This window comes from Brachyistius frenatus, unplaced genomic scaffold (assembly GCF_029030835.1).
Source record: "Brachyistius frenatus isolate BFR_SWC_R1_liver_20210118 unplaced genomic scaffold, ASM2903083v1 Contig_1, whole genome shotgun sequence".
Lineage (NCBI taxonomy): Eukaryota > Metazoa > Chordata > Actinopteri > Embiotocidae > Brachyistius > Brachyistius frenatus.
The window spans coordinates 10,636,917-10,651,985 of record NW_027210600.1 but is presented as its reverse complement, the minus strand read 5'-3'; the positions used below and the strand labels follow the sequence as shown (position 1 = coordinate 10,651,985).

At 39.6% G+C, this 15,069-nt stretch overlaps 1 protein-coding gene across 1 annotated transcript; it reads right to left on the bottom strand.

Moving 5' to 3' along the window:
• Positions 1-286: 286 nt before the first annotated feature.
• Positions 287-11,668, bottom strand: abhd15a (abhydrolase domain containing 15a). The gene is made up of 3 exons (XM_069689544.1): positions 10,682-11,668; positions 2,736-3,088; positions 287-1,785 (listed from the first exon to the last, which is right to left on the bottom strand). Exons 1-3 carry the CDS (start codon positions 11,228-11,230, stop codon positions 1,122-1,124), a joined length of 1,566 nt encoding a protein of 521 aa, XP_069545645.1. The 5' UTR covers positions 11,231-11,668; the 3' UTR covers positions 287-1,121.
• Positions 11,669-15,069: the final 3,401 nt, after the last annotated feature.

Sequence of the window (15,069 nt, the reverse complement as noted above, 5' to 3'; positions counted from 1 at the left end):
TGTGCTATAACGAGTGCCTGTGAGCACTGCCTGAGAAGGGGTTTAACATGACCACAGATCACAACTTCAGTCAGATCTGTAATATAGATCAAGATATATCATGCAATACATTAGTATTAATGAGGACTTCACTTGTAGTCGAAGGATAATGCTTTGAATGCTGATTTTCAGGACCAGTTGTAAATATCAACTGTTTCACGGTCCTTAAATTTTAATTTAATTCCATCACATAATATAACACATTTAACATGTGTGTAGAATGTAATATAAAATAAGAAGTCTTAGGCACAAAATATACTTTTAGTAAAATATCAGCATGATTTAACGAGTGTCAAGATTTCAAATATCCCAAATAACAATGCTGCTGTGGTAGCAAACATAGCAATTGGTTACAAATGTAGCAAACTGTGTAAAATGTAAGGCAGATTGATTAAATCAATAGATATACAGTCCATATGTTGATAAAACAGTTACAACTCCTGTAAGAGCTGGCATCGAAGGGATCTGAATTGGTCTGTAGAAAAATATACAGACACCCATCCTGAAAGTTTTGCGTCAGCTCTTTAGTTAAACAAAATAACTGCACGCAATCTTGTGGGCTCTCTTTTTTTTTTTTTTTCTACACTTGTGGTTTATGGGTGAGAACAACACACACACTTTCACTGAAAAGATTACCATCAACTCAGTATTTTGCAACACTATTACTTTTGTATTTCTGGTTTCAACAATTTCTAGCTGAGTGACACTCAGGCACAGAACGATGAGTTCTTCACATCCGAAAGCCAAACCATATCAGCTTTTTGTAATGCTATGAGAGGGTCCCTGTTTTATTCTGTTAGTATTATGCAGGCACAAAATAGTGCACATGCGTGCGCACATGCATGTCGGTGACATGCTGCGCTGCAATGACAAGCAAAGGCAAGAAATGAGAGGCCTGCTTGCTGGTGGACATCATTGTAAACAATGCAGGATTTTAAAGAGTTTTATGGGGAAAGAAGTGCATCTTTACCTGTGTTAAACCTCTGTGATACACACAGAGTGGTTAGATGATTAAAGTGGACAGAAATATAACTGCTGTTTAATTACAAGGAAACTCCACCTTTAACTTGCATTAAGCTCCCTCATCGTGTATAGGACCTCTGCCAATTGTAAATGGCATGGATATTATGGGAACACACTGGTACTCGTTTACATGTACTAATGCTGCGGTGGCGGAAAACCCTCCCTCCTGCCCCTCCCCCCAGGCCCCTCCTCCTTGCAGCGAGCTGCTTTGCTCTCTCCTCTGCATTAAAGAAGTCTGTGGTCGCCCTGAAGAATTCAAGCAGAGCTCTGTGGCTCCAGTTGGTCCCATGCCTCTCCATCCCGCTGTTTGGTGCAGCCACAGAACCGACTGCACCCGACGCACCAGCGGCACTCCCCTCACACTGGGTGGAGAAACCACAGTGACCTCCATGATCAGTTAGGAGGAGGAAAAAATGTGGGTTTGTCTCAAAGAGTTCCAACGGTACCGTGGAATGGATGTCTCCACGGACGGGGTCATCCTGAGCGCACACGCTCAGAACAGGAATAGCCACTTCATCCACGTCTCTTAAGGGTTCGTTGCGTTCCCAGTAGGCATCCCAGGCACCTGATATATTGCTGCTGCTACTGCTGGTACCTGTTGGTGCTGCTGGTGTGGTGCTCACATGTCCAGTTTGACAAAACAGTGCCTCCTCCATCCCACGCAAGGAACAGCTCGAAAACAGGCTGTCTGTCTGCATGGCCTCACCCAGCACTGTCCTGTACCTGTGTATACAAACACAAATGAACAAAATGGGACACACACACACACACACACACACACACACACACACACACACACACACACACACACACACACACACACACACACACACACACACACACACACACACACACACACACACACACACACAAAGAGGGAAATTGAAGAAACTTTACCTGGGTCACGATGTCTCTCAGAATCAATTAGTCGATGACGAGTTGGCCATCTGTTGCTACAGACACCTTATTGTTCCCCTAATTGTCTGTACCTTTCCAGTAAAGGGTTTGTGAGAACATGCATTTGTCTAACAAGCCCCTTTGTACAATATTTGCCTTGTGGCTCACAAAAGTTCAAGCTCAAGACTATTTTGATATGGCATACTTAATGCAACATCCTAATAAAGCTGGTTTTTTTTTCATTGACTTCTTAATACTGGACAATATACTGTATATTCCTCTTGTAAACTAAAGGAAAAGAGGGAGCTGTTTGTGTATGTTTGTCTTTCAAAGCTTCCTACTGAAATGAACAAATTCATCATGTTAAAAAAAATAATAACAATTGTATGTGCATCCAAAAATCTACTGTTGACCTTTCAAAATATTTTTTTGTTTTTGCAGGTTGCCAATTGTAATTAAAGGAAAATTCCTCTTTCATACAATGATATTTTTGTAGTGCTGTATTTCTGTTATTTGGTTGTTCCCATTACAAAGTACTCGAGTTAATTGCAGTCACCTTGGAACACAGTAACATCACTAAAAAGAAGTTAGCCGTGACAAGAAAAATGAGCAGTCGGATGATGGTCAACAATTATTTTGGTGAGTATGTTATCATAAACAATAGAAATGATAGCTACAACTATGAAAATAGGACTTATTATTACTATTTTTCACATCACTTTGTCGATGACTGATTCAAGCCCTCATGTTCCCCTCTGGTTCTTCTCCCTCCATACCTGCTTAGACATATCTTCTGGTACAGCACCAAGGCCCACTGCAGGGGCCAGCACAGCCCGTTCTCAAACCAGCTCTGGCAGCGGAACATGGGTGACAGGCAGACGGCCGCCGTCACATAGCTCGATGATCCACATTCCCCCAGGTAAGACAGGAGAAGGCCCGACCCAGAGCTCTCGCTCACTGCATACAGCCTTCCTGCAGGCTGTCGGTAACGAATGTAGCGCACAGCTTCCCGCAAATCTGCAGGGTCACCAAACTGCTGCAGTTTGAGGGTAGCAAGTGGGGTGCCGTTGTGGCTGCGGCGGTTGAAAACCACTGGAAGGTAGCCATGGGACAGTGCCATTTCGCACAACTGTAGAAAGAGAAAGTAGAAATGAAAAAAAGGACGCTCACGTGTCTATTTAGATTATATGCTTTTATGAAATAAATACCCGATTTTCACTCATTTAACAAGATGGGAACGATATGAATCAGTTTATGTTTGATGAATGTGTAAATGTGTCATACTATGCTGACATAAAGCAATCTTCTCTTGTTTGTCTGAACAGGCCACATGGGTGGATTAGTGTGGCCTGCTCTCTTGGTTGACTGAAATACCAAAGACTTAAACAATGCCTCCTTTTAGAACACACTTTCCATTTTGTTCCACTAAATGACTTCACAGTTGTAATACCTGAACATGCGTGGTACTACTTTTTATTGTATGGAAAAATAAATAAGCAGTTGCTCGGGGAAGTGAGACCACAGTGAAACTAAGGAATTAAGTGTTGCTCCCTTTTACTGGGCTGCTTAAGCATGTGTGAAGTGTACTATAGAAAAGGTTCAACTGTCAGCACTGCTATTGAGAAGAATAGCCAGTTAAAATTGTTTTCGTATCATATGCAGTTTCCTCTCACGGTTTCACCTATATCTAATTATGTATCATTTCTTTTTCAGAATAAAGTCAAATCACGGGAAACAAACCTCCTGTGAGTAAAGAATCCTGCCTTCTCAATAGCCCAAATAAGTAAACATTAATTCCATACCATAGGCCAAGAAGCATTCTCTGGGTGTTTGTTAACATCAAGCTCTCAACTGAAAATATGTACTTGCTTCTATTTCTATTTTATTTCTATTTCTATTAGACATCAACAACTACAGGTTGTTGTGAGCCAGGAAGGTGCCACCTGCACTACAGTTGCATTTGAGGCAGTGCTCTGACCCTCTTGAAGCCTTGGTGAAAGACCACATTATGCACAATGTCAGATGATGTCCATGTAGACCGCAGCCAACTGCTATGTCTGAAAAGCCTGCACTATGTCGTTACCCTTGAACTATGAGTTGGGAGAAGATTTGGTACAGGAGGGCTGAAAGGATTTGCGTACGGAGACCTGTGATCTCATTTATCTGGCAGAAAAACATCCCTTTAATTCAGTGGCACTGAAGAGAAGAGGCCATTGTTTTTTTTTCTAATGAGCTAGTATTATTTGTTTTTAACAAGCGGCAACCGACAGCGACGTCACCCAATGGTTTATGAATGGCTGTTATGAAGCCTCGAGTTCAGATTTTGGCCAGCGCCATCTTGACTAGTTTAGAGTGGTTTGAAGCAGGAAGTGACCATATTTGGTTGAGCTGGAGGGGAGCGAGCGGTGGATCTGACTGATCTGATTGGAAACCTGACGATACAACGTTACGCCCACCAATAGCTGTAACCTGACGGCACCACAGGCCTGTCAATCAAACAGAGAAATTTGGTCCTATGTTGCTCAGTGACATAATTTAAGAAACTACTATGCAACTGCATAAATACCAATGTCTCTTTCATTCTTCGTTAAAATAAATTCAAACGTGTGAATCTTTTAAATCAAATTAATTTGAACATTTTTGTTTTTTTATGATTCTGTACATAACACATTTGTACTGTTTAAATGCTGTGAATGTCATAGAAGAACAATATATCCTCAAGGTTTAAGAACTTCTGTGTGAAAAACAACACAATTTAGCAGTATTAAAATAGGTATCAGTGAATGTGTCTTTCAAACGAGTAAAATGCTCTCTTCATCACCAAAGAGCTTTTTTCATCTTTGAGACAAGGCTGAAGCATCCATTTTCAAATACAAACCATTGTGGCATTTTGGGCTTTCAAGGTGCTGTCTCTCCAAATCTAATAGTTCTCCACCGAAAACTACTTGGTCTTATTCAGTAATGATATGTGTGCGTGTGCACGTTAATACAACTCCTTGTAGCTTTGTCTGATTCATTTACTGAATACTTGATCTGTATAATGATAGTAACGCGTAACAAGTTGGTAACATACATAGCGTCATTTCCAAATAGGTGAGCAAAAAAAAAAAAAAAAAGTCTTAGCCTACAATCAAAGCTACATAAGCTGGGAAAAATGTTTTGTCAATTAACTCTGGAAAGCAGGCAACGTTCAGATTCAGAGCAGACCAGAAATGACAATCAAATTTATAAACTACACTGAAAGCTCTTAATGTAGAGAGGGAAGGAAAATGAGCGACTGCCCCAGCCCCGGCTCTGTTTAATACTGTTGGAATAAATAACACATTATTCTGTCTGGAAAGGAGAGGATTTGTGTTCTCTCTAAATTTGCAGTGTCACAAGTGCTTCATCTGTGTGCACGAGAAGTAGAAGAAGAGTGCACTCATCTTTTTTCCATACAAACATTTGTGCTATCTTCTGGCTGTCTATATGAAATGAAGGTTTACTCTGCCAGATAAGGTGTCAGGAAAGTGCTGAGCTAAGATACTGAAACATCATTCATTTCTTCATTCATTAGCCTCCTCCTCAAACGGTTCCATGACATTTCCAATCATTGCGATTCAATTGGAGCACATGAGACGAAGGAGCATTTTCATTTGAATATGAATCACCTTTAGAGTCCAGGTTAATTCACAAAGATATTGAGGTACATAAGTTGATATTTTACCCTTTTAGCTGCATGTAAAGCTGGGGCTGAGCGATGAAGCTTGCTTCTGAGATTAAATTAGGTCAACTGAGTCTGAAATGGTTTTGCCGCACTTATGCCTGCCTGCTCAGATATTAATATAATCACACAGTGTAAACTAACATCAGACTGTACATTTCTCCAACAGTAAGGCAACGAATGATGAGTGAGAACAGCTCCTGCAGCACACCTACAAAAAGTAACAATTTTGTTAGCAGTGTCACTACTGTTAATTGGTCATTAATAATTAATTAGATCCAAAGGTTTAGAAAAGCCCATGTTGTATTATTTGTCATCTAAAACCTACTGTGTTTGGATGATAAGCAATGATTAATAATCAAGTAAGAATCAAACACCCTGTGCTGTGATACGTGCAGGTTTAGACCATTGCTCCTAATTACTTCACTCTTTTACTTATTAGTTTGTATATGCATTTAAAAAAAAAAATGTTAATGTCAGTTTGATTAAAGAAACAGTAGGAATGAAAAGTGGTTTCTCCAGCATTTTTCTGCCAGAGCTCATAAACTCTCAGCTCAGTGACAAATTCCTTCTGCAGGGACTCCACACACTGGACAACACCCTCCGTACTGACACAACAAGAAGGGCTTTACTCGAAAGTTCAACAATGTTCCCTTCAAATCATATTGGATAATGTGAATTACTTCTGCGAGACCACATCTAGTGTTGATCAAACTTCATCAGGACATGTTGCCACAAATCAAGTTCAATTAAGGATGTTATTTGATTAAAAGCCTTTTAGAGGCAACAAAGCATCTCACCACAAAGCCCTGTCCTCTATTCAGGTCAATAGCTTCAGTAGGCCTGGGATACATGTACCAACTCTCATTTTAGAAAATAAGGCACTCATGATTTGATGTTTAAACGTGTCCTGCACCATGACGTTATGGTACTGTTTTACTTTGTATCCTCATCCAGCTTTACTTGTATCTCTTAATAATTTCAATGTCCTGCTGATGAACTGAGAAAACAAATTACTGACATTTAAACCAACAATAAAAATCTAGACTAAAAGTTACCATGTGATAAATTCCATAGCTACAATGTCATATTTAATTGGTTGCCAGCTTTTGACCAACTATTTGTATGAACCCTAAATATAGCACGCTAAACAAAAGAAGTGCTGCTTCTGCTTTAATCTTTTGGTTTCCAGCAGACAAGCAGCAGAGACTTCAACCCAATGTGCAAAACTGCAGGAGAAGAGTGGTGAGTTGAAAAAATATGATGCCTGAGTGTTGTGAAGTTTTACAAAGGCTGACAAACTTTTGGACTTTTCCCAAATGGTTAATTCTTCTGGCTCGCTATCAAAGCGTTAAGCATCAAGGACACCCATTCAAAGGGGCGAATAGTTATGAATAATTGAATCTAAGAGTAAAAATACCAAGAGCTGAAAATGTTTTTCGAGCCTGCTCCTGTGCTCCAGCGTCCTTAAAAATGTTGACAGGGAGGGCTTGTTTGATCGGTCTTAAAACACAATACCTGGGTTTTCTGTCAGTATTCTAAGGTAAATGAGTAATTATGAATGTTTTGCTTCGTAAAATGTCATTTCAGTAAAGATAAAAGCTTTTGCTTCGATTAATAGACAGAAATGCTAAATCCTGGTGTGGACATTGTATATTCTAGGTGGGATGAGGCATGGATTTTGGGGGGAAACAAACATCCAGTGAAAATGTCTGATACACCCTCATTTTTCATTGTTGGTTACATATCACCCAATATGTAAATAAACACATTAAAATGAAGCTGGACATCAGCTCTTTGTGCACATAGTCACGGTTCCATTTTAGCAAAGACCAAAAGATTGGTGAGTTGCTCCGTACCACAAACTGTAAAAAAAAAAAGATGACGGGATGGAAAACAGATCTAATGGCCATGTGCTTGTTTCCTTGTAAAAAAAAAAAAAAAAAAAAAAAAAAAGACATGTTCATGTCTGTTTCATGAACAGTACGCTTGATTGCTAGAAACATTGGTACGCTTATGCTTTGCTGGATATGAGTTATATGTCTTCTACTTCTGGTTATATTTATGAAAAAGACACTGGAATGCTGAGGTTTTTCTCCTATTATTACATCCTTCACCCATGTACTTGAGATTGTTATCGGTAAATGTTCCCCACTTTTGCTTAAGCTAAGGAATTTGTACAATCAAAAGCTGCTCAGCAGTAGTCAGGAATAGTCTGAAAAACTATTATTTAAAGGTTGAAGGGTAAATTAAATATAATGACTACATTATCAAACCCCATATTTTGGAACAAAAAAATACTTAAACAAGTAGTAAAAGCGTACTGGACAAAACACTGGACTCACTGTAACTAGGTCACAACATTACAGTAAAACTGCTCACAAATCTATCTGCTCTGTCAGAAAAATACGACGGCTGTTAATCATGTGAGGTGAGGATGCTGCAACAGCTGGATGTCCGCATGCAGGAATATATAGATTATATTTAAAGCTTTTGAAAGTAACGCTCTCAACAGTAAATATGGGGCTCGTTCCTACGTTCATAAAATGTGCTCATTGTGTATGAAGTTGAGAGTAAAAATTTAATAAAAACATAGTTTGTTAATGGCTGACATTAGGACATAAAATCAGTTTGCGGAGGGGTAGCCGTCTAGTCAACATTTTACAGAAAAAAATGCTTCTTTGTTGCCTTGCTCAAAGGTATGAGAAAATCCTTGAAGACTAAACTACTGCAGCAGCTGATTAGTTTAGCTTAGTATAAAAACCACTGTGCTCATTTTACTCACGGTATCACTGCGCCAGCCCAAGAAGTAAAACTTCCTAAAAAAATATATTTTTACATTTCAGTCTTGGAAAAGATTAAACAAACAAGATGGTAAACTACGAAGGCGCTGGTGGGTGGATTTGATTTTTGAAACGGCAGCTGGTTAGCTGCTGCTTCATATTTAAGTTCACTATCATTCTTCTCAGCAAGAACACAGATAAACACATTTCCCTACATGTAGTGTGCATGCTGTGTTACTAATTTAAGAAATACAAAAGAGCAAATATAATGATGAGGGACAGAGATGAACACAGAAAGAGAACAAGATGGAGAGAACTGACTGAATGAAATAAAATGTCTGAATCAGGTTAATGAATGAATGTAAGGTAGGTAGGTAGGTAGGTATTTACTTTATTAATCCCCGAGGGGAAATTTGTTTTTTGTTTTTTTTTCTTTAAAAAAAATAAAAAATAATATATATATATATATATATATATATATATATTTTAATTTGTAAGTAAATATATTTAGTATATTTGGGGATTTACAAATTTCAAAGAAAATTAAATATAAAGCAGTTGAAAAGGCTGTATAAGACAATCAAAATTCAGTGAAACAAAGAAGCACAAGACAAACTCCGTGTAAAAATATGAATAATTTAAGAGGCAGTGGCTCATTCATAAATTCATAATTTCCTGAAATGGCCTGTGTTAAAGACAGGGACCATGAGCACAGACTCTAAACAGAATCTATATTTCCCTCTTTGCTTCTTCTCTGTGACAGATATAGATACATGAATGTGTATATGCTCACACAAACATGAACCCTATTTTATCTGTCTCTCATGCACACACACACACACTCACACTGGGATTGGTTTATGCACAGTGAGTCTCACCAGTGACAGAAGCAATTTTAATTGGTGTACATCCCTTGTGGTGCCTCAGTTTCCAGCCCTCCGAAGCGTAACCGTCTGACAGCCTCACAAATACTCTACTCTGATGATGGCTGCCCGTGAAAAAAAAAAGCATGAGGAAAACATCTCTCTAAGTGTGACAATTACCTTCCATCATTTTTGCTTTTCCCATAGTAAAGCTCTAACTCACTTTGTATTTTTTTTTAATATATATATTTTTTTGTATCTCTGTTTTATTCAATTCTTGTGGTTCTTTATTCCTTTTCGTCTGCCATCATCTGTTAGTTTTTAGACCAACAGAAGAAGTTATTTACTCTGGTGTGATTTTTTTTTTGGGGGGGGATTCTTACAGAGTCGTTATTTCTGACATGGTGCTGACGGTAAGCCTGTGACGGAGTTGCACACAGAACTAACATTATGAAATGAAGCATGATGCCAGTTGCCCAGAATGGTGAGCGATGCAACAGGCATTTATGTGGAGCGGCGCTGCACTTCACAAGTCAAGCGGTGCTTTGTAATCCCTCACTCAATTACCTCAATCAGTGTATTGAAAGAGCCATTGAAAGACTGGTGCTGCCCCTGCATCTGCTCTTTTTACTGCTCGGCTTTTCTCTTTTGACTGAACTCTCTATCAAGTGACTGCCTTTTCCCAAATGGGCATTGTTGATTTGCACTGGTATCTCCCTGCAGCTCCTTTAAATTATTAAAGCACCTCTCTTTTGACTAGTAAAAATACTTAGTGCAAATAGCATTTGTCTGTGCATATGCTAAATTTATATATTACATATTTGGGTTTCTAGTTTTTGAAACGGATTTCCTGTTGTTGTCTAACTTTGCATTTCAGCTGGAAATACTCTCTCCTTTTTTGTTTAAGTATAGAAAGGCTACTGATGACGTAAACAATGAGTAATATTTCAGCGTGAACTACAATGCAGCCGCTCTAATTGTCATCATGTTGACTCGCACATTAGAGACACAGAGCAGCTAAAGTTCATGACACAACTTAACATGCATCACATAAGGGTATCCCGACCTTTGTCTGTGATTACAGGTACAAATAGCTTTCTGTGGATTAAGAAGCATTATGATGCTGTAAGTGTAAATGTGGATTGTGGAATAGTTCAAATGTATTGGGCTAGCCTATCTTATGTTGTTCAACAGTCATCTTTATTCAAATTTTGCCTGACATTGCTTCTTATCTTATTTTTTGTTATCAGTTTCTACACAAATCGGATTTGTCTTTATGTCTGATATTGTCTGTTTTGTCTGTGCATATTATCATCTCTATAGTAATGTTCTACAGTGAGGTCTGTAAAACAGGCAAAGAATGCACGGATTACCTTGAGCACATTTCTAGTGATCTTTCCCAAAGAGTTTGGGATGATGAGAAGAACCGGACTGGTTGAGTGACTCGAAGTCCTGCGTCGTTTCTGGTAGGACGAAACTGCCCAGTCCAAGGCCACCAGCCCATCATCGCTCAGCTGCAGGTTGTCCCGCACAAACTGGACCGGGCTCTCGTACGGCCAGCACACCTCATACACACTCTGAAGAAAGGCGTTGGCCCGCCAATTCCAGCCGACAAACGGCGAGTAATTACTGAAAGTCCTGCAGTGTTTCAGGAGGTAATTGGCCAGCGCGGACGGTTTGCATATTAGTACCACGGTGCGTGCTTTCTCATCGCTCAGAGCACCCACACAGGCCGCCTGGGCATGGTCGCTCCCCTCTCGGTCCAAGACGGTTCTCCCGATCTTGTCTTTCGCCCCCTGCTGTGAAATCCCCAGTCCTTGAAGCAAAGCATCCGGCTGGCGCTCGCTACCAAAATATTTGGAGCCTGGCCAGATTAAGACCACCAGGATCACAATGCACAAAGTCACAAACCATTCCAGCATTGGCACGTTTGGGGGGATCAAAATGAGCACAAAACTAACAGTTACCGCACCTTATTCTGGAGTTACATTACGGAAGCTGGTTAATGGAAACATGCAGTCTTACAAGCAGCTGTTTCTAAATTGGTGCTCAGCTCGTCAGTGAAGCTTGGTGCTTCCCTCCGGTGCCAGAGCGCACCAGTCCTCGGTCATCAGCGTGCGGTCCAGGGTTACGCAGCGTTTATCACTCCAGCTCACTCCAAACCCGACTTCACGTTTCCATTTTTGTGGATACCTAAAATAAACGAGACGATTTCGTTCACGTTTCATGCGTTCGGCGCGACTGGTACAGTTACCGTACAGGGCTGCGCTCGACCGGTGCTTCCACCCAACAGCTGGGAGTGCGAGAAATGTCTGTGAGAAACGCGCAGCTAATGTTGGTAACGCCTCCCATCATGTCCAACCCCCCTGCAAAGCGAGCAGGTACTCCATACGCGTGGTGATGCCGTTATTAGTATTTCCATTAAATTACGTACAGTAACCCAGAGCGAGGAGGTGCCCCTTGGGTGTTTTCACACAAAGTCGACCTCTCCTTTCAGCTCATAAAGAAGAACAAAAGAAGAAGTAGATACCCCCCCCTCCCACTCTCCTGCGCTTACTGTCCCACACGCGAGGCAGACAGACCTGGCACCAGTAGTGTACCGCGCATGGTCACTATCAAATATGAGTGAACTCCGTCATAGCTTAACAACATTACTACATTAGTTCACATTACATTACAACATTACTATAATGTGATAACCTCCTCTGCTATTTTTGCATCCCCCACTTTGAAATTCAAACCGATAAAAAATAGCAGTTTTAAATGAGTCAAGAAGCACAAACATGCTAGATCAGTATTTACAAAAGATTGCCTTAGCCTCTGTGTAAAGGACAAGACATTTGAGCAAAATGCTAAAATCATATTTTTCCTCCATTTTAATCACATTATTGGAAAGCCTCAATTTCTGAGCTGCAACACTTGGCCACAAGTTGAATCCATAATTGTTATTATTCAGACATTGCTGTAAAATTGTATTTACACCTTAATCAGTTACAAACAGAATTCAGTGCTTGCTACTCGTGCAATGCTGATAGATTTCCTGAAAAGCAGTAGCTTTGCTGTCTGTTTTTGAGACAGATGTTGTTTTGAACACTGATTAAACCAATGGCAGCACAACAAGGTGCTCCTTCCAGAACACAAATGCATGGCCGTGTGGACGAATAGTGTTTGCAAGCAAGAGGTAACAAACCGAAATGGAAACTGACAAGACATTGGATCAATGTGAGTTTATTCCAGTTGTCAAGGCTACATTATTCCAGTGGATTAGCTGATGGTAAATAAAAACAAATGGCAGATGCCAAGCCAATGAGCAGAGAATGAAGACAAATGAGTGTCCGGAAGGATCCTGAAATTACCTCGGAGAAACTTTGAATGCTGAAGCACAACAGCTTACAGCTGGTGCACTGGAAACTGCGGAGAGGGACGATTATATTATGTTAATTTACTTGTGTTCTGCAGTTGCAAACAGTGATCCTGAGACTTTTCATGTTTGTACAGTACTGTGCAAAAGGTTTAGGCACTTTAGATAATTCGATTCTTATACATCTCTTTTGATAGAAAGTATAACCCTCTGTGGAGTCAGTGTGGGATTACATGAAGAGACAAAAGAAACTGAGACTGCTAGGAAGAACATGCCAGGTAAGAAAACTGTGTACCAATGAGAATTGTTGCTATTCTAAGGGTGGTTGCACCAAATCGCACTAAATTCAGTGGTTTTTTCTGTTCACTGCGCTTTGTGGGATGTTTAACTGATAAAAAATATTTATGGTGTTATTTTTTAATGCAGCCTCACGTTTAGTGCCTACAACTTTTGAACAGCACTGTGCGTGATAAAAATCTCTTAGTTGCAGCCACAGGGATACTTGATCTCTCACTACGTAACCTTAGAAGCTCTGTAGTGGTCTGTGAAATGGTTTGATTATTACCTTTAATTAGATGTCTCTAACCTAATCACTAGAAATGTTATGTGTTTGACATTTATCTACTGCCCTTCGTGTTGTAAAGGCTGCAATTAACTATATTGTTTTAGTTTGAAAATAATAAATCGGTTTTATGTCCTATTTGGCTGACACATGTAGTAACAATATCATGAGCTAAAGGGATTAACAGATTAGAAACAACAGGTTAAAAAAAAAATTCTAGAATAAATCTTGTATGATAGGCTATTTGATATTTTTAGTTGTTTGGAAACATCAGGTGAAATTGTTGTTTATGTTGCTGATATGGTTATATTTGGAAAAGTTAATCAAGTAAAACTCAGGCCGCTACTGCTCAGCAGGAACACAAGACTGGTTATGTGCACAAGTGTTGTAATTTGTCTACATGATGTGTAAATGTAAACACAATATTGTGTCTCCATAAGGCACTCGTTCTATCATTTGATAATACTAAATGTGCACCTCTTCCATATAAATCACAATTAAATATACCATCTTGCAGATGTAATTGCTGATCTAATTCTTAAAGGACAGAAACAAGTTGACAAAACCTCGATTATTTAGGCATTTACGAGATATTTCATTCATACTTTACACTGACCTGTGTACCAAAGCCATTCTCATACAAATGTCTACCTTCCCTTGGAAATTAAAGTATTAGAGGAATAGTGGGAGAGATTCATATGAGATTGTGATGAAGTCATTCAGATCCAATCAATGCTTCAAAAGGTCACAAGAGACAAACAAATATGTGGACTCCAATAATACATTTTGCATTGATGAGAAAAGACAAGGAAGGAAAAGATTAACAATTCGACTTGAACTTTAGGACCAGGTAATGGAAAAGACTAGATTAGATAAGGTTTGGACTGATTGGGCAGTGATGCTGGTTGAAAGGTATATCTTGGGACTGCACAGTCATCGTGAAAAGCCTCTTGAAAATGTCACATAGATTGTCTCAAAACAAACAAACAGTGCTGTGCTGCGTTTGCAGACCCTTACCCTCCTCTTTGGGTTTACTGACAACTAACAAAGGCACATAAGGAATTGGTTTTGTAGGCGAAACAGATGGTGGAGACAAAAAAAAGGCTGATCAACTCAGTCATTCAATACTTTTAAGGGACTGAATCTATATTTCAGCTATCATGTGTGAAGTAAAATCTATAGTGGTGAATTTTGTGGAACATGTAATCCTCAGGTCATCAGTTAACAACATTGTGTCAATGATATTTACCCAAATAGAGCCATTTAACCACCAAGTGAGAGAGGAACACATGTACACATGCGTGCACACACACACACACACACACACACACACACACACACACACACACACACACACACACACACACACACACACACACACACACACACACACACACACACACACACACACACACACACACACACACACACACACACACACACACACGTAGGCACACACACATACACACATGCATACACACATGCACACATCCGATCTGCAATCAAACATTGTGTTTTGCAGAATCTGGAGTCTTTGCTCAGGAGTGCTGACAGAATAGGAAAAGCACTGGGTCAAAATGAAGACCTAGCTGAGAGGTTACATTTTGCACGCGACTGTAAATGAAATCTCCTGGCAGAGATTCTGCTGACATTTACACATTTTCACTGTGGGAGAGTCGGTACAAACAGCATCAAGAAGTAAACACGCGAAGAGAAAATATTTACCATGACCACTAAAATTAAATGAATTAAGTACATCTTAATCCCTGAGAATAATAACAGGATCCAACCAAATTCTAGTATTTTATTTTAAACAAGAGTGTGGATCTGGATCTGAA